The 18,876-nt window shown below is 35.3% G+C and overlaps 1 protein-coding gene across 1 annotated transcript; it reads left to right on the top strand.

Annotated features, from left to right (window-relative positions):
• The first annotated feature begins 1,663 nt into the window (after nucleotides 1-1,663).
• Nucleotides 1,664-18,165, top strand: ap1g2 (adaptor related protein complex 1 subunit gamma 2). The gene is made up of 22 exons (XM_073848326.1): nucleotides 1,664-1,882; nucleotides 4,189-4,397; nucleotides 4,543-4,667; nucleotides 6,369-6,510; nucleotides 6,639-6,735; nucleotides 6,826-6,902; nucleotides 6,991-7,086; nucleotides 7,175-7,255; nucleotides 7,347-7,445; nucleotides 7,548-7,603; nucleotides 8,662-8,775; nucleotides 8,876-9,016; nucleotides 9,432-9,486; nucleotides 12,392-12,514; nucleotides 12,705-12,794; nucleotides 14,396-14,523; nucleotides 15,016-15,120; nucleotides 15,204-15,348; nucleotides 15,439-15,571; nucleotides 16,992-17,152; nucleotides 17,610-17,708; nucleotides 17,794-18,165. The coding sequence occupies exons 2-22, from the start codon at nucleotides 4,197-4,199 to the stop codon at nucleotides 17,911-17,913; spliced, it is 2,388 nt and encodes a 795-aa protein (XP_073704427.1). The 5' UTR covers nucleotides 1,664-1,882; nucleotides 4,189-4,196; the 3' UTR covers nucleotides 17,914-18,165.
• The last annotated feature ends 711 nt before the right edge of the window (nucleotides 18,166-18,876 follow it).

Below are 18,876 nucleotides of genomic sequence, written 5' to 3'. Positions count from 1 at the left end.
AACTTTTTGAATTTGAAGATCAGGGTAAATTTAACTTATTTTGTCTACTGGGGAACATGTATGTATCTAATGTAGCTTCTGAAGGGCAGTACTTAATGAAAAAATTGGATATTTAGGCAAAATAAGAAAAATCTACACATCTTCATTTTGTTTGAAAGTTTGCACCCTTTGCTCTTAATGCATTGTTTTTCCTTCTGGAGCATCAGTGAGCATTTGAACCTTCTCTAATAGTTGCATATGAGTCCCTCAGTTGTCCTCAGTGTGAAAAGATGGATCTCAAAATCATACAGTCATTGTTGGAAAGGGTTTAAATACACAGAAATGCTGAAAAAAAAAATTTTGTGGGACCTGAATGATTTTTCTGAAGAACAGCATGCAGTTTAACTGTTCATGACAAACAAGGGACTCATAAACAACTAAAACAGCTGTTTATTCAGGTAACAACACAATATTAAGAATCAAATGTATGTAAACTTTTAAACAGCGTCATTTTTATAAATGTATTATTTTCTTGTGGACTATATGTTAACGTCTTTTATGTGAAATATCTTATTCAGGTCAGTACTACATAAAAAAATAACGTGTTTTGTATGATCCCTCTTATTTTGGTAAAATAATGAACATTTTGCAGATTCTGCAAGGTGTATGTAAACTTTTGACTTATGTTGAGAGTCTAGTATTTAATTCACTTTCACTAGGATCTAATTTGTGCCAGTTGCTAAAACCTAATGAATAGTCATGTAATTATATACTAAATATATACTACTTTTCAGTTTTGTTTTGTTTTTTTGTTGAAGAAATTAATTGCTTATTTTTATTATGCAAGAATGTGTCAAATTGATCAAAACAGATAGACAAACAGACATTATAAATGCTACAAAAGATTTCTATTTCAAATGCTGTTCTTTTGCTGTACTCTGACACAGAAAAGAAGAAATTGTTGAATAAAGTCATTATTTTTGTTTTCTTTGCACACAAAAAGGTTTCTTGTAGCTTTATGCAATTAAGGTTGAACCACTGATGTCACATGGACTATTTTAATGATATCCTTACTACCTTTCTGGGCCTTGAATGTGGTAGTTGCATTGCTTTATGCAGGGTCAGAAATATTCTCTCAGTCTCTTAGATTTCATCAAAAAAATATCTTAACTTGTGTTTTGAAGATGAACGAAGGTCGTACGGTTTTGGAATGGCATGAGGGTGAGTAATTAATGACATAATTTTCATTTTTTAGGTGAACTATTTCTTTAAGCACCAAATCAGCATATTAGAAGAGATCATGTGACACTGAAGACTAGAATAACGGCTGCACATAAACAATTTAAAGGGCATAGAAGTTATTTTACAGAAACATTCACAATATTAAGGTTTTTTTATTACATTTTTAATTAAATAAATGCAACCTTGATGAGACATCACTGACCACAAAGTTTTGCACGGTAGTGTACTTGTAAAACAAATAGATACGCTTATCAGCAACAAACAGAAAATTATATACAGTTATTTTATGGAATAAATGTTCAACGGCTTGCCATATTTTGTAACATTTCATTATATAATTCACCCTAAAATAATACACGAAAAATCAGTAAATAGTGTATGGGTTCTTTAAATACACACTGCACACAAGTATTTTTCCAGTTCCAGAGCAGCTGGACGGGAATGAATGGCACACCCGGATGGCGGAAGTTGCGCTGTACTATGAGGCTTATGGACACATTTGTAAATGCTCTTACAGCGTAAAGTTACTCGTTCAGTAAAAGACATCGTCTGGTTACCAACGGTTACATCGCAAGGTTAAACAGAAGAGGAGGAGCGGATGAATTAGGCACTGAGCAGCCTGTGGCAGGCTTCGGCGATTGGAATTACTGCGCTGCCAAAGGTAAGACGAGGAGCCCAGGATCAGATGCTGGAACGTCAGCGTACAGAAACACAGGTTGACAACACTCAGGACCTGCACAAACTTGACTTTTGCCATCGAAAAGTGTTATAATAACACTCAATTTAATCACAAACAGATGCAGGGTACCAAAAGCAAGAAATGTTTACATCTCTTGCAAACGACGAGAGCGACAACCAGCGCTATTTTATCGCAGTTTTCAGATGTTGCATGTTTTTATCACCTGACTGTTGGCGTTTTATCAACATAATGTAACGTTAGCTTGTCTGATTTTGCTACACGCACAGCGTTTGTGTTTGAAGATGGTGGTTCGAGGAAACTGTCTGTATTTGAACGCATGGACTGCGCTGTAAATAATATATGAAGATGGCTGTATTAGATGTCAAAACGATAATGAGATGTGGAATGCGTTTTATAGGAAGAAACGTCACCGAGACTGAAGGCCGCGTAGTGAGCGCGCTGCGCATGCGGGTGTGATTGTAGTCAGACATGGGAAGATATGAAGTGAAAGCAGGTGTATGTTCCTCATCTGTGCCAAAGAGAAAAGGGAAGTATGTGACAGGCCCAAATAATCTATAAACTACTTATGCCCTTATAACAGTTTTTAAAGTAATAGTGGAGTCAAAATGGCTAATTTTTGGGACACACAATTATGTTTACATTATATTTGTTCATTCACTGAGAATTTTGACTCATTTGTGACCCTGGACTACAAAACCTGTCATAAGGGTCATTTGAAATCTGAAAAGCCAAATAAATACACTTTCCATTGATGTACGGTTTGTTAGGAGAGGGCAATATTTGGCTGAGATACAACTATTTGAAAATTTGGAATCCAAGGGTGTAAAAAAATCAAAATATTGAGAAAATCGCCCTATATAGTTGTCCAGAAAAGTTCTTAGTAATGTGTATTACTAAAAAAAAATGAAGTTTTGATATATTTACAGTATGAAATTTACAAAATATCTTAATGGAACATGATCTTTACTTAATATCCTAATGATTTTGGCATAAAAGAAAAAATGGTAACACTTTACAATAAGGTTCATTAGTTAACATGAATTAATAATGAACTGCACTTATACAGCATTTATTAATCTTTGTTCATGTTAATTTCAACATTTAAAATTAAAATCTTGTTAACATTAGTTAATGCAGTGTGAACTAACATGAACAAACAACGAACAACTGTATTTTCGTTAACTAACGTTAATGAAGATTAGTAAATACAGTAACAAATGTATTGCTCATGGTTAGTTCATGTTAGTTAGTACATTAACTAATGTTTAATTAATGAACCTTATTGTAAAGTGTTACCGAAAAAATTATAATTTCGAGCCATGCAATGTATTGTTGGCTATTGCTCTAAACATATACCAGTGCTGCTTATGACTGGTTTTGTGGTCTTGAGTCACATTTGTTGTCAAATTCATCAAAAGGGACTTGAAAGTCATTTATAATGTTAAACATTTTTTCTAATCTCTTAATTCTTTGAAATTTTGTATTCATAAAACAAAACAACGTATGAGGTTATCTAAAAATATTAGGCAGAACAATTGTTTTCAACATTGATAATGATAAGAAATGTTTCTTGAAAATGAAATCAGCATATTAGAATGATTTCTGAAGGATTATGTAACGTTGAAGACTGGAGGAATGACTGCTGAAAATGTAGCTTTGTAATCACAGGAGTAAATTACTTTCTAAAGTATATTAAAATAGAAACATTTATTTGGAATTGCAATCATTTTTCACAGTATTACTGTTTTTACTGTATTTCTTATCAAAGAAATGCACTCTTGCTGAGCATAAAAGACTTGTAAAAACATGTTTTAAAAATCCCACCAACCTCAAGTTTGAATCCATATTTAGTTATAAATAGTTCTTTGTTTATTTTAAATGCAACTAGATTAGACCCACAAAGTTGCAAATAATATAAAATCATTCAAGTCAAGTTAAAATGCATTAAAGGGATAGTTTACTGAAAAATTAAAATTCTGTTATTAATTACTCAGCTCATATCATTTCAAACCCGCAAGACTCTCATCTTTGGAACACAAATGATCAAAAATATCTTAATTTGTGTTTCAAAGATGAACAAAGGTCTTACGGGTTTGGAACGATTTGAGTAATTAATGACAGAATTTTATTTGTGGGTGAACTGTCCCTTTAATATGCAAATGAAACAAGTACTAAAAAACAATGCGACGTCCTTGGTTTGTGCTGGGTATGTGCCGGTTCCTCTTTCAATTTCAATGAACTACCTCTCTCAATCTCTCTGATTGCAGATACAGTCATGACTCCATCAGTGCGTTTACAGGAAATGATCCGGGTCATCCGAAGTGCCCGGACGCAAGGTGAGGAGAGGGGCATTATCCAAAGAGAGTGTGCGGATATCCGAGCACAATTTCGCCAGGGTGACAATGGGGAGCGTTCGCACAGCCTGGCAAAACTACTGTATGTTCACATGCTAGGCTACCCTGCACACTTCGGCCAGGTAACTGTGCATTGATGGATAAAGAGGTTTTCATAAGTCATACCACTTCATTTATGTCTTATTTGTTCATCCTGCTCACTCTGTACTTTATATCATGTTTTTCATTTCACCTGTCATATATCTTATTCAGTGTTGTCTTCCGCAGATGGAGTGTGTACGTCTGATTGCCAGCCCCAGGTACAGCGAGAAGCGGATCGGTTACCTGGGAGCCATGATGCTCCTTGATGAGAAGCAGGATGCTAGCTTACTGATTACCAACTCAATTAAGAAGTAAACACTATTTTTTTAAGTGGAATGTAGCAATAGCCAACAAAACATTGTATGGATCACAATTATCTTTTATTTTTCTTTTATGGCAAAAATCATTAGGATATTGAGTAAAGATGTTCCATGAAGATGTTATGTAAATTTCCTACCGTAAATATATAAAAACTTAATTTTTGATTAGTAATATGCATTGCTTAGAATTTCATTTGGACAATTTTCTCAATATTTAGATTTTTTTGCACCCTCAAATTCCAGATGTTCAAATAGTTGACACTTGTGACTGGTTTTGTGGTCCAGAGTCACGTTTATTAATACTTTTCAGTTATTTTTAAAGGAATAGCTTGCCCAAAAATGAAGATGTACATCCTAGATGTAGATGAGTTTCTTGATCAGAACCGATTTGGAGAAATTTAGCATTACGTCGCTTGCTCAAACAATGGATCCTCTGCAGTGATTGAATGCCCTCAGAATGAGATTTCAAACCGCTGATAAAAACATCAATAATAATCCACAAGTAATCCACACGCCTCCAGTCCATCAGTTGATGTCTTGTGAAGGGGGGAAATGTGCATATTTGTAATAAACAATCATCATTAAGTCATTTTTTATCTTCAACCCATTGGCTAAAAAGACCTGTTTCCATAATATTGCTTTCTCCAATGAAAAAAATTTCATCTGAATCAGGAGAGAAATATTCACAAGTATGATTATGCATGGTTTACAAGTTAAAACATCCTTAGACAAATATGTTGGACGATTTTGATGTGAAAGGACAACAGGAGATGGACTTTTCACTGGGGAAAGTGTTATTATTATGGATTATGGACTCATATTTTTTCCAGAAGCGTCAGTTTCAAGTTAAAATGCCTTAATAATGGACTTGTTTCTTACAAATTTGCTTCATTTCACTTCACAAGACGTTAATCGATAAAAGAAAAAAAACTGGCATTAAGAGCAGGGGTGAAAACTTTTGAACAGAAAAGAGATGTGTACATTTTTCTTATTTTGCCTAAACATCATATTTTTTCATTTAGTACTGCCCTTCAGAAGCTACAGAAGATGGTTACATGTTTCCCAGAAGACAAAATAAGTACAATTTACCCTGATCTTAATGCATGGTTTTCTCTTCTGGAGCATCAGTGAACATTTGAACCTTCTGTAATAGTTGCATATAGAATCAAAGGGATGTAAACTTTTGAACAGGGTAATTAATTTTTATAAATTCAACTTTTATTTTCTCTTGTGGACTATGTGTAAACATCTTTTATGTGAAATATCATATTCAGGTCAGTACTAAACAAACAATAACGTGCATTTTGTATGATCCCTCTTATTTTGGTCAAATAATTCACATTTCACAGATTCTGAAAGGAGGATGTACATTTTTGACCTCAACTGTAGTGTTGAAGACAAATAGGCAACTTGCTCTTAAATGTTCACGAACCTGCTTTGACTGGCTTTCGTATAGTGGCCTTTGGATACAGTCTACCTATACGTATCCAAATCTCTTCCAATGAAGAAACAAACTCATCTACATCTTAGAGGGCCTGAGAGTGAATACATTTTCGACCGATTTTAATTTTTGAGTGAGCTATCCCTTTGAACATATTTGCTTAGGTTTTATAGTTTGTTTATTTTTTGCTGATATTATGTAATTCAAGTTTTGAATCATTATTCTGACTAGCCATTTCATCTCTGTTGTAGTGACCTTTCCCACAGCAGTCAGTATGTTCAGTCTCTGGCTCTCTGCACTCTGGCCTGCATGGGTTCCGCTGAGATGTGTCGAGACCTGGCATCAGAGATCGAACGGCTCCTCAGGGCCTCTAATTCTTATATCAAGAAAAAGGTCAGTTCGTGACATTTTATGTCAATAAACTTGCAGTTAAAGTCATGTCGTGTCAGCATCCAAACTAGCACAATCCTGCTGAATCATGTTTCGTATCTGTGTGCTGCTGATAATGATTAATGCTTTAGGCCACGCTGTGTGCCGTCCACATAATAAGAAAGGTCCCAGAGCTCGCAGAGCTGTTTACTCCTTCAGCAAGGTCTCTGCTGTCTGAGAAGAACCATGGTTAGTGCTAATTTTCGCAACTTATGTATAAACATCATAAATTAAAATTGTGTGCATTGTTTTTTAATAACTTCCTGACTGTTTTCACAGGGGTTTTGCATGGAGCTGTGGTTCTTATCACTGAATTGTGTGAACGTAATCCTGACACTCTCAGTCAGTTCCGCAAGGTAATTCAAGTGAATTTTCTCCAAATACTTTACTTTAATTACCTACAATTATACAAACATCTAATCATTTTTTCCCCCATTCCATTAGGCTGTTCCTGAACTGGTTCAGATTATGAAAGGTCTTGTGACCTCCAGTTATTCACCTGAGCACAATGTAGCTGGTATCAGTGACCCTTTTCTACAGGTCTGTTATTAGGCTGCAACTTAAATTCTACATTTTATACTGAAGTCTTTGAATATTAGGATTTGATCGGTCTCTTTCTGTCCCTCAGGTTCGCATTCTTAGATTGCTAAGAATCCTTGGTCACAATAATGACACTGCTAGTGATGCCATGAATGACTTGTTGGCACAGGTACAATTGAACAAACGCACGCTGTGTAGTGTAGCTATGTATATTTAAAGCAGAGTTTATGATGCTTGATTTTGGTGATTCTGATGCACAGGTGGCAACAAATACAGACAGCAGTAAGACTGCAGGCAGTGCTGTGCTGTATGAAACAGTCCTAACTATCATGGACATCAACTCGGAGAGCGGGCTTAGGGTTGGTCAGAATTTCATATACAGTTTTATGCAGAGAAGGGTGTTTGAGCATTGTATATGTTTTTTTCAGGTCATTAAATGTCTCTAATTTATGTTTTTTAAGGTGCTAGCTGTGAATATTCTGGGGAGATTTCTACTTAATAATGACAGGAATATTCGGTAAGTTTCTTTATTTTAGTGATTTAATATTTCAAAATATATTTGTAGAATTTTTATAAAATCAAATTTGAATGTAGTTCACATAGATATACACTACCAGTCGAAAGTTTTTGAACAGTAAGATTTTTTAAAATATTTAAAAAATATTTTATATAACTGTTTTCTGTTTGAATATATTTTAAAATGTAATTTATTCCTTTGATTTCAAAGTTGAATTTTTAGCTTCATTACTTCAGTCACATGATCCTTCAGAAATCATTCTAATATTCTGATTTACTGCTCAGAAAAAATAAATTATCGTGTTGAAAACAGCTGAGTAGAATTTTTTTAGGGTTCTTTGATGAATAGAAAGTTCAAAAGAACAGCATTTATTTGAAATAGAAATCTTTTGTAACATTATAAATGCCTTTAAATTGATCATTTGATTGATGATAAAGCAACCTTGCTAAATAAAAGTATTAATTTCTATAATTTCTTTCCCAAATAAATAAAGAAATAATTAATTATACTGACTCCAAGCTTTTGAATGGTATAGTGTATAATCTAACAAAAGCTTTTTATTTCAGAAAAATAAATGCTGATCTTTGGATCTTTCTATTCATCAAAATCCTGAAAAAAATGTACTCAACCATTTTAAATATTGATAATAGTAATAAAAAGTGTCTCTGAAAGATCATGTGACACTGAAGACTGGAGTAATGATGCTAAAAATTGTGATTTTATCACGGGAAAAAAATCCATTTTAAAATATATTCAAATAAAAAGCAGTTATTTTAAATAGTAAAAATATTTCACATTATTGCTGCTTTAGCTGTATTTTGGATCAAATAATTGCAGGTTTGGTGAGCAGAAGAGACTTCTTTAAAACACATTAAAACCTTACTGTTCAAAAACTTTTGGCTAGTAGTGAAAGTAGACATATTTGCTCTATGTTTTTCATATTTCAGATATAATGCAAGTATAATATAAATTCAGAGCAGAAATTTTAAATTGTAAACTCATTTTTTGACCTTCACGTCAGCACACTCTTCTTCTCTGTCTCCTCTCATCCATTACAGCTACATTTCAATGACATCTCTTCAGAAGATAGTCCAGACGGACCACAATGCAGTGCAGCGGCACAGAGGCACTATTGTGGACTGTCTAAAAGATCAAGACACCTCAGTGAAGCGGTACTATAAGCTCTAAAAAAGCAAAGATGTATAGAAATGACAGACGTATACAAACGATTTTGTAATTACTGTTATTCATTCTGCTCTTCTTCTTTTACAGTCGTGCATTAGAACTGTCACTTGCCCTTGTGTCTGCTGTGAACATTCGCTCAATGATGAAGGAGCTCCTCATTTTCCTTTCAACCTGTCCCCCAGAGCTTCGATCTCAAACGGCTTCTGGCATCTTCAACGCTGCTGAAAGGTATCATCAGTCCTTTGTACTTCATATCTACCTGTTAGTTCCATCCATTATATGTCTGTGTGTTTGTGGCTTGGCTCTGTTCATTTGTAAAATGTATCTCTCCTATTGAACACTCACATCTGAGCAGTGAGCAAGCACCTCTCATATGTTTGCTCTCATACAGGACTATGTTCACTGAGTTTTAATGCACATGCCCATCATTTGATTAACTAGCAATGTCAGTGAACGCTAATTAAAATTCATGAGCTCAGTATTTGCTATGTAAGTGATGTCTCAGCTTACCAATCACTGGCCTGCCCATTGGAAAATGCATCAAGTAGTAATCCCAATGTATTTATTAGTGTTAAATTGTTTGTTTTTTGTGTTTTTGGCAAGTCACAGGCACTAAACAGCACTTGTCTTGTGTCTTTGTCAGGTATTCCCCTTCTAAGCGCTGGCATATTGATACCATCCTGCATGTGCTCACCACGGTAAATACCCACTGCTACACAACCAAACCAGTTACATACCTTCTAAAATCCATGGAAAAATCCCATTCACAAATAAACAATGACGTTCAGTCTGTAAACTCCTTAGTGTTAGTTAGTTATAGATAATCCCAAATTGTCATAACTTTCAGAATATTGTCATTAATTTCAAAGCAGTAGTATTTTTCACAAATTGGACATCTTAGGCACAATGTTTACTCACATTTCCATGCAATGAACGTAAATGGTCATTTTTAAATGGCAAGATGAAAAAAGGCATTATAAAAATAAAATACAGTACTGCTTAAAAGTTTGTGAACCCTTTAGAATATTCAATATATCTTCATAAATATGAATCTTAAAGTCCTGAAAGTTGACAAAGAGAACCCAATCATACAAATTAAATGAAAATATATACTTTGTCATTTATTTATTGAGGAAAAACGGTCCAGTGTTAAATATTAGTGCATTGCAAAAGTATGTGAATCTCTAGGATAAGCAGTTAATTTGAAGGTGAAGTTAGAGTTAATCTCTTCACAGGTGTTTTCAATCAATAGGATGTCTATCAGGTGTCAGTGTGTGCCCTGTTTTATTTAAAGAACAGGGATCTATCAAAGTCTGATAATGTTTGTGGAAGTGTACCATGGCACAAACAAAGGAGATCTCTGAGGACTTTAGAAAAAGAGTTGTTGTTGCTCATCAGGGTGGAAAAGGTTACAAAACCAGAGTTTGGACTTCACAAATCCGCAGACAGATTGTGTACAAATGGATGAAATTCAAGACTACTTACCTCCCTCCTCAGAAGTGGTTGACCAGCAAAGATCACTCCAAAGCAAGAAGTGTAAAAGTCTGTGAGGTTGCAAAGGACCCCAGGGTAACTTCTAAGCAACTGAAGGCCTTTCTCACATTGGCTAATGTTAATGTTCATGAGTCCACCATCAGGAGAACACGGTGTGCATGGAAGAGTTGCAAGAAGAAACCCACTGCTCTCCAAAAAAAAAAAACACTGCTGTCAGTCTGCAGTTTGATAAAGATCATGTGGACAAGTAAAAAGGCTATTTGGAGGAATGTTTTGTGGACAGATAAGACAGAAATATAATTTTTGGTTTAAATGACGATGTTTGGAGAAAGAAAATCACTGCATTCCAGCATAAGAACCTTATCCCATCCATGAAACGTGGTGGTGGTAGTATCCAGTGTTGGGGAAAGTTACTTCTAAAAGTAATGCATTACAATATTGCGTTATTCCCTAAAAAGTAACTAATTACATTACTTAGTTACTTCTTATGGAAAGTAATGTGTTATATTTCTGTTGCGTTACATTTTAAATCTTGGAAGGGCTTGCTTGTTTGTTTTTAATATAAAAAGTTCAAATTTTTAGCAAATGTAAAAGCCCTTTAACACCAAAACGTGATATAAATAAGCCTAAGGCTGAAGGAAAAGTAAATTCACGTCTGTACGGTAGAACTGTAGGAGAAGGAAGTTCAACACTCTTTAGCAATGAGAAAAAAATAAGCACAGATGTTAGTTAATCTAAAGTAAGTTTTCTTTATTAATATGGTTGAATTAAATCAACAAAGGTCAGCAGCTAAGACTTTGGTTAATCAAATGGGATTAAATACATAACAGAAACAAAAAGTGACTCAGATATTTTCTTGTAAATGAAAAAGTAATGCATTACTAGTTACTTGAAAAAAGTAATCTGATTACGTAACTCGCATTTCCCCCCAAAACTGGTAGTATCATGGTTTGGGCCTGTTTTGCTGGGCCAGGACGGCTTGCCATTATTGATGGAACAATGAATTCTGAATTATACCAGCAAATTCTAAAGGGAAATGTCAGGACATCTGTCCGTGAACCAAATCTCAAGAGAAAGTGGGTCATGCAGCAAGAGAATGACCAAAAGCACGCAAGTTGTTCTGGTTAATAAAAAAAAGTGGTTAATAAAAAACAAAGTTAATGTTTTGGAATGACCGAGTCAGAGTCCAGACCTTAATCCACTTGAAATGTTGTGGAAGGACCTCAAGCTAGCAGTTCATAGAAGGAAACCACCAACATCACAGGGGTCAAGTGTTTCTGTATTGAAGAATGGGCTAAAATTCCTACAAGCCGTTGTCCAGAATTGATCTGCAGCTTCTTCTTCTTATTGCTTCAAAAGGGGGTCACACCAGATTCTGAAAGATTCACATACTTTTGCAGCTCACAAATATTTAACACTTTTTCTCAATAAATAAATGACAAAGTAGTTAATTTAGTCTCATTTGTTTGATTGGATTTTCTTTGTCAGGACTTGAAAGAAAATCTGATGATGTTTTGTGTTATATTTATGCAGAAGTATAGAAAATTCTAAAGTGTTCACAAACTTTCAAGCAGCACTGTATACAATTGGTGTGCATCATTTGACTTCATCTTCTGAAGCCATAAGATAGCTTTGTGTGAGGAACAGACTTTAATATTGTTTGGTAAATTGTTCCTCAGAAAGTGTAAGTACCCCTGCACATGAAAATATATTTGTCATAGCAACAAATTAGAAAATGGTTACCACAAATTAAGAATTTGTTCCCTTATTTCAGTTAAGTCGTGAGCATGAATTAAAAATTTGTTCCCATTACTTATTAATTAGTTCCCTTGTGTAATTAAATTATGGCCACGAGGTACTTATTAATCAAGTACCTTGTGCTTAGTAATTAACTCTCTTGTTTCGATTTAATTAAAACAAGCGAAACAAATTACTACAACATGGCCATGATTTACCGAAACGAGGGTGTGGCCATGATTTAATTAAGTCGTGGGAGTGAATTATTAATTTGTAGCCCCGCGCATTTCATGTTCAGGGCTCTATAAAAATGAGTTTGAACAACATAAGAAAATCAATCATTTAAATTTAAACGATGTACACCTCTTCTAGGCAGCGGGTGATGTAAGAGATGAGACTGTGCCCAACCTAATCCAACTCATCACTACTGCATCTGAGCTCCACTGTTACACTGTTCACAAACTGTATAAAGCACTTGTAAAAGATATTTCACAGGTAAGGATGTTTTTCTTTGCTTATACAGATGTATTCTTGAATCTTGTTAATTGTTTTGGCCATTGAGCATTTCTGTGCCATGAATACAGCATTTTTAGGATGTTGAATTTCACTGTTTTGAATTCATTCATTTTGATTTATATGTGCCCTTTGTAAGTGATTGTGTGTAATAGACATTTTATCTTCATAGCAATCCTTGGTCCAAGTTGCGTGCTGGTGTATAGGAGAGTATGGAGACCTGCTGCTGAAGGGCGAGTGTGAGGAGATTGAGCCTGTGCAGGTAAACAGAAATAATGATTATATAGAACATGATATAGAAGTCATATGTGTAGAACCAATCAGTGTCAATATAGCATCAGTGAAAATCTAAAAGATACAGTTGAGGTCAGAAGTTTACATACACCTTTTTTTTACAACTTTTTAAATTATTTTACAATTGAGGGACTCATATGCAACTTAATGCATTGTAATAGTTGCATATGAGTCCCTCAGTTGTCCTCAGTGTGAAAAGATGCAGTCTCAAAATCATACAGTCATTGATGGAAAGCGTTCAAATACACAAAAATGCTAAAAAAAACAGAATTTGTTGGATCTGAAGGATTTTTCTGAAGAACAGCGTGCAGTTTAACTGTTCTGGACGAACAAGGGACTCGTGAACAACTATTACTAAACAACAACAAAATAAACAGCTGTAGATCATTCAGGTAACAACACAGTATTAAGAATCAAGTGTATGCAAACTTTTGAACATGGCCATTTTTATCAATTCAACTATTATTTTCCCTTGTTGACTATATGTAAATCGTCTTTCATGTAAAATATCTTATTTAGTATTTTATTCAGTACTAAATAAAAAATAGTTTTTGTATGATTCCTTTTATTTTGGTAAAATAATTAAGTTTGCGGATTCTGCAAGGTGTATGTAAACTTTTGACCTCAACTGTACATATAATATATTTTGTTGTAAGTCACTTACAGAACAGTATCCAAAATTACTGTGGTAGAGCCAAGTTCTTCTCTTTTTGGAGTAACTTGGAGTGTTATATAAATACCATTGTACATGAATATGATAGTTATTGTGGTAGGCCTGAGGATTAACCTATTAACTAGTCAATAGACTAGCATTTAACAGCAACTATTAGATTGTCAGCAAGATCAAACCAATCTGAGAAGTTGTCGCAAAAAACTACCTAATTATAATAATTTACAGGGATAGTTCACCCAAAAATATAATTTCTGTCATTAATTACTCACCCTCATTTCATTCCAGACCTGATCTTTGTTCATCTTTAGAACACAAATTAAGGTATTTTTGATGAAATCCTAAAGCTATCTGATCCTGTATAGACGGCAACGCAAGTACCATGTTCAAGGCCCAGAAAGGTAGTAAGGACATCATTGAAATAGTCCATGTGACATCAGTGGTTCAACCATAATGGTGGAGGACTATCTCAGGCGAGAAGAAATTATAATATTATTCCGTTGTTTCATAAAATTATGGTTGAATCACTGATGTAACATGGACTATTTTAACAATGTATTTAATACAATTCTGTGCTTTGACTGTGGTAGTACCCTTGCTGTCTATGGAGGGTCAGAGAACTTCATCAAAAATATCTTAATTTGTGTTTCAAAGATGAACAAAGGTCTTTCAGGTTTGGAACGAAATGAAGGTGAGTAATTAATGACAGAATTTAAATTTTTGAGTGAAATATTCCTTTAAAACCAACTAGTCAGGTTTGAAAATATGTAGTTTTGCACTTCTTTAAGCTATAGTACGCAATGACTATGGTGCTATTATCTGATGCCATTCCTGTACCACCACAGTACTTGTTTTGTAAATGGCAAGTAAATTGCATTTTGGGCCGTTTCTGTCGCTAGGTTACTGAGGATGACGTCCTGGATGCCTTGGAAACAGTTCTACAGTCTCACATGTCATCGCCGGCAACCAGAGGCTTCGCACTCACTGCTACCATGAAGCTGAGCACTCGTATCACAGACAATGTCGAGTGAGACATGCTTTTATGAGTATTGGCATGAATGCACTGTGAATTCGATATGAGACGTAGGGGGAATTTAATATTATGGATGCACTGATATTACCATTCTGGCTGATGATTGTTTTAAAAGAATACTGTATTTTGTCTTAATAGATTAATAATAAATACTAAAAACTAGTGCTGAATGTGAGTTTTGACATCACAACATTATAACATCCAATTTTGAGATCTCATAAAGATTACATTTAATGGTGTTACTCATGTATTTAGTGTATAAGGGATAGTTTACCTAAAAATGACAATTCTGTCATTAATTATTTACCCTCATGTCGTTCCAAACCTCTAAGACCTTTGTACATCTTTGGAACACAAGTTATGTACAACTACCACATTCAAGGCCCAGAAATCGTGGAAATATATTAAACATCGTTAACAGAAGTACTTTATCTGTGTAGATTCTGTAGTTTGTTTGGTCTTACATCTTTTTTTTCTCTCAATCAGCCGAATCAGAAGTATTGTCAGTATTTACGGCAGCTGCATTGACCTGGAACTTCAGCAGAGAGCGGTCGAATATAATGCCCTCTTTAAGAAATATGACCACATGAGGTACCGCAGTGTTTTATAGCATTTTATTGTTTATTAAAAACATCATGCATGAATGGTGCTGCTGTTTATTGTCGTCTTCTCAGAGCTGCAGTTTTGGAGAGAATGCCTGTGATGGATAAGAACTCACCTGGCCACACTAATGGAGACACATCAGGAGAGATTAAAGAGCCTGACCCATCCAAACCCAAACCTGTTGAGGCAGGTTTGCTTGCAATGCCAGCAAGCCAGGTAATTATAGGATATTTTATTTAGACATAGAACTGCTAAACAATAGTTAAACTGTTTTTTTTTTTTTTTTTGGATTTGCACTTCTGTTAGGTGTGTGACCTTTTGGATCTCTTGGGTGGGAGCGACGCACCTCTTCAGCCCAACCCCGCTCCAACCAGCACTGCAACAACTACCTCTAGTGCCGATCTTCTTGACCTGCTGGGAGGACTGGAGGTGACACCAGGTGAGAACATACAAAAGGTTTACATACACCTCACAGAATCTGCGAAATGTTAATTATTTTATTCAAATAAGAGGGATCACACAAAATGCCTTCTGTTCTTCAGAAAAATCCTCCAGGTCCCACAAATTCTTTGGTTTTTCAGAATTTCAGTGTATTTGAACCCTTTCAAACAATGACTGTATGATTTTGAGATCCATCTTTTCACACTGAGGACAACTAAGGGACTAATATGCAACTATTACAGAAGATTCAAATGCTCACTGATGCTTCAGAAGGAAACACAATGCATTAAGAGCCAGGGGTGTAAACTTTTGAACAGAATGATAATATGTACATTTTTCTTATTTTGCCTAAATATTTTTTTTTTCATACTGCTCTTCAGAAGCTACAGAAAATACGTACATGTACCCCAGAAGACAAAGTTAAATTTACCCTGATCTTCAAATTCAAAAAGTTTTTAATGCATGGTTTTCCTTTCTGGTAACAACACAGTATTAAGAATCAAGTGTATGTAAACTTTGGAACAGGGTCTTTTTTATAAATTCTGCTATTATTTTGCAGATTCTGCAAGCTGTATGTAAAGTTTTGACTTCAACTGTAGATACACAAGTTTAGGGACATAAATGCTGCCTTCATGTGATATGGGAAAGATGATGCTTTCCACTTGTGAAGTGGAAATTACCAGTGTGTCATGTTCAGGTGCTTTTGTTGTCGTAGTGAAGAGAAACATGGGGGACTCGGAATTAGAGTTCAATTTCTCGTTGATAGAGAGTTTGGGCTACGGGCTGGGTCATCTCCTGGTCCCAGTATATCATGCTGTCACTGGCATACACTACAGACCGAATAAAATAACATGAGAAAATTGCCTCCTTCAGAACACTGTACCGCACAGCACCCTACTGGAGGCAAGCCACAACGAGCTAGCATCTTCTCTTAACGGTATTTTTAAAGACAACACTGCGTTTAAATAGCGGCGTTATTAAAATTCTTTATGCCCCAGCATTATGGGGGCTACAAACTAACCAACTAACTAACCAACTAAACAGCAGAGAACTTTTAACTTCATGAAATGCTTACCATTCAGTAGTTTCGTTGCTGTCCGCCATGTTGAAAGGTCAAAGTTTATCCCATCTCGGCAGCTCGGGTATCATAAAAAATTTCGAGCTTTCCAGTGGAAATTACAACGTGAGTGGGTGTTCATGTCGGATTTTGGTATTTACCATAAATACGATAGCACATGAAGGCAGAAATAAAGAATGCATTAAATTGATTTAAAAAATATCCACAGTGTTACAAAACATTTCAAATAAATGCTGTTCTATTGAACTCTCTATTTGTTAAAGAATCCTGGAAAAATGTTTCATGGTTTACCCAAAAAATTAAGCAGAAATGCAGAAACATTTTGTTTATGTGTATGTAGTTCTACAGACTGTCACAGTGACAGTCTACGAGAAGAATGGACTGAGCCTGAAGATCCAATGTGACAAACAAGCAGAAACCGAGGTCACGGTCACCCTAATTGCCTCTAACTCCACTCAGACTGACATCACCAACTTCAATCTTCAAGCAGCAGTACCGAAGGTCTGTACCTGCTCCACTTTCAAACTTAGCCCTGTTTTTGCACACACAAGCAGTAGATATTCATTTCATTAGCCATAATAAAAGATCACAGCATTCACACTGATCACGAATATTATTTCTGCACTGAACCCAATTTTTTTGCTTCATGCTGCACTCAACACTGAACTCAAACTCTCTGAATCCAAACAATTCAAAGAGATAGTACCCTCACCCTCATGTCATTCCAAACCTGTAAGATTTTTGTTCATCTTTAAAACACAATTTAAGATATTTTTGATGAAATCCATGAGCTTGCATAGACAGCAATGCAGCTACCCTATTCGATGCCCAGAAAGGTAGTAAGGACATTGTTACAATAGTCCATGTGACATCAGTGGTTCAACTGTAATGATATGAACCTACGTGAATACTTTTTGTAAACAAAGAAAACACAAATAACAACTTTATCTCTCTTTAGAGTGTCCAGCTGCAAATGAAGGCTCCGAGTGGTAATGTGATTCCAGCACATGGCCTTGGTCAAGTCACACAGATTGTTTTACTCAACAACCCCAACAAGGCAAGTCTATCCTGCTTTATTTTCAGCACTAACGTATCAGCACTATTCATGCACAAGCTTGACTATATTTTTATATCCCCTAAAGGTCAGTCTTAAGATGCGGATCCGGCTGTCTTACTCAAATCAGGGTGCAGTGCATCAGGACACAGTTCAAATTGACTCCTTTCCTAGCCCAGCCTGTCAGCCTTCACTCAGCCCTTTGTGACAGACCTACACGAGTCAAGAATCTCCATGACTTGTCTTTTCCACGAAGATGGAGATTTAAGGAAATAGGCAGCTGTCTGTCAACCTCTCTATTGTGGATTAAACGCTGTCCCAGCACAGATTTGATACAACAGGTTTTTATGAAGTGTTACCTTGGTTTGAATTGTCTAGAACAAAGTGTGGTTTCACGTGCTGTCGTTACTGCACACGATTAAACAGTCAAACTAATTAGATCCTTTATGCACTGTCACTAAATAAGTTGAAGAACTTGAATTTCCGATATGCTTCATGTGTACCTCCATAACGGATTATTCAGATGCTTTCTGGGAACGAACAACAGCTGTGAGGCCAGTTGAGCTCCAATTGCCTTACTGTTATCAAGCCTTTCTCGCCATCGATTTTTATCATTTTACCTTTTCCTCTCAAAGCCTCAGGATATTCCTAGAGCATCATTGTATAATTTTATTGACAGTGAATGTGAATTTATCATCTCACATATTCAGAATGTACAATTCATATTTCTCAACCTCATTGTGTGTGTGAAACCACGAATATCCATTCTTTATTTCTCTTTCATCCAAACAAAATACAATAAATCATATATACGGTATAATGCACTGTGTTCAAGACGTTTTAGGAAGATGATGGTTTAGTAAGCATCTCTTTTATGATACATAATGTATGTTTAAGAGCCAGGTTTAATACAACAAACTAAAAAATGAAAACAAAATATTAAAAAAATAGAATTCCGGTTATTTTTGCAGTACAAAACAGCTTTTTTGCTGCTTGGTATTGCAAATTGGTGTCTTGCCATATTACTTTAACGTATTATCTAAATTATGAACAAACTGTTGTAGTGCAAACAGTTTTGTTTACTGCAAGTTGTTATTCTTCCTCATTTCCCTATCGCAGATAATAACCCTGAAATCTCACCCATAGGCTTACTTCGCCATTGAAGAAAAAG

This window comes from Garra rufa, chromosome 10 (assembly GCF_049309525.1).
Source record: "Garra rufa chromosome 10, GarRuf1.0, whole genome shotgun sequence".
In the NCBI taxonomy this organism is placed as follows: Eukaryota; Metazoa; Chordata; class Actinopteri; order Cypriniformes; family Cyprinidae; genus Garra; species Garra rufa.
Note: the sequence above shows the minus strand (reverse complement) of the source record. Positions and strands in the feature narration are given on the sequence as shown.

Bases quoted from the DNA above. Each gene is read 5' to 3' on its own strand.
- ap1g2 (XM_073848326.1), top strand. From the start codon at position 4,197: ATGACTCCATCAGTGCGTTTACAGGAAATGATCCGGGTCATCCGAAGT. The intron at 6,511-6,638 runs GTCAGTTCGTGA...TTAATGCTTTAG, and splicing joins ATTCTTATATCAAGAAAAAG to GCCACGCTGTGTGCCGTCCA. The intron at 7,446-7,547 runs GTTGGTCAGAAT...ATGTTTTTTAAG, and splicing joins ACTCGGAGAGCGGGCTTAGG to GTGCTAGCTGTGAATATTCT.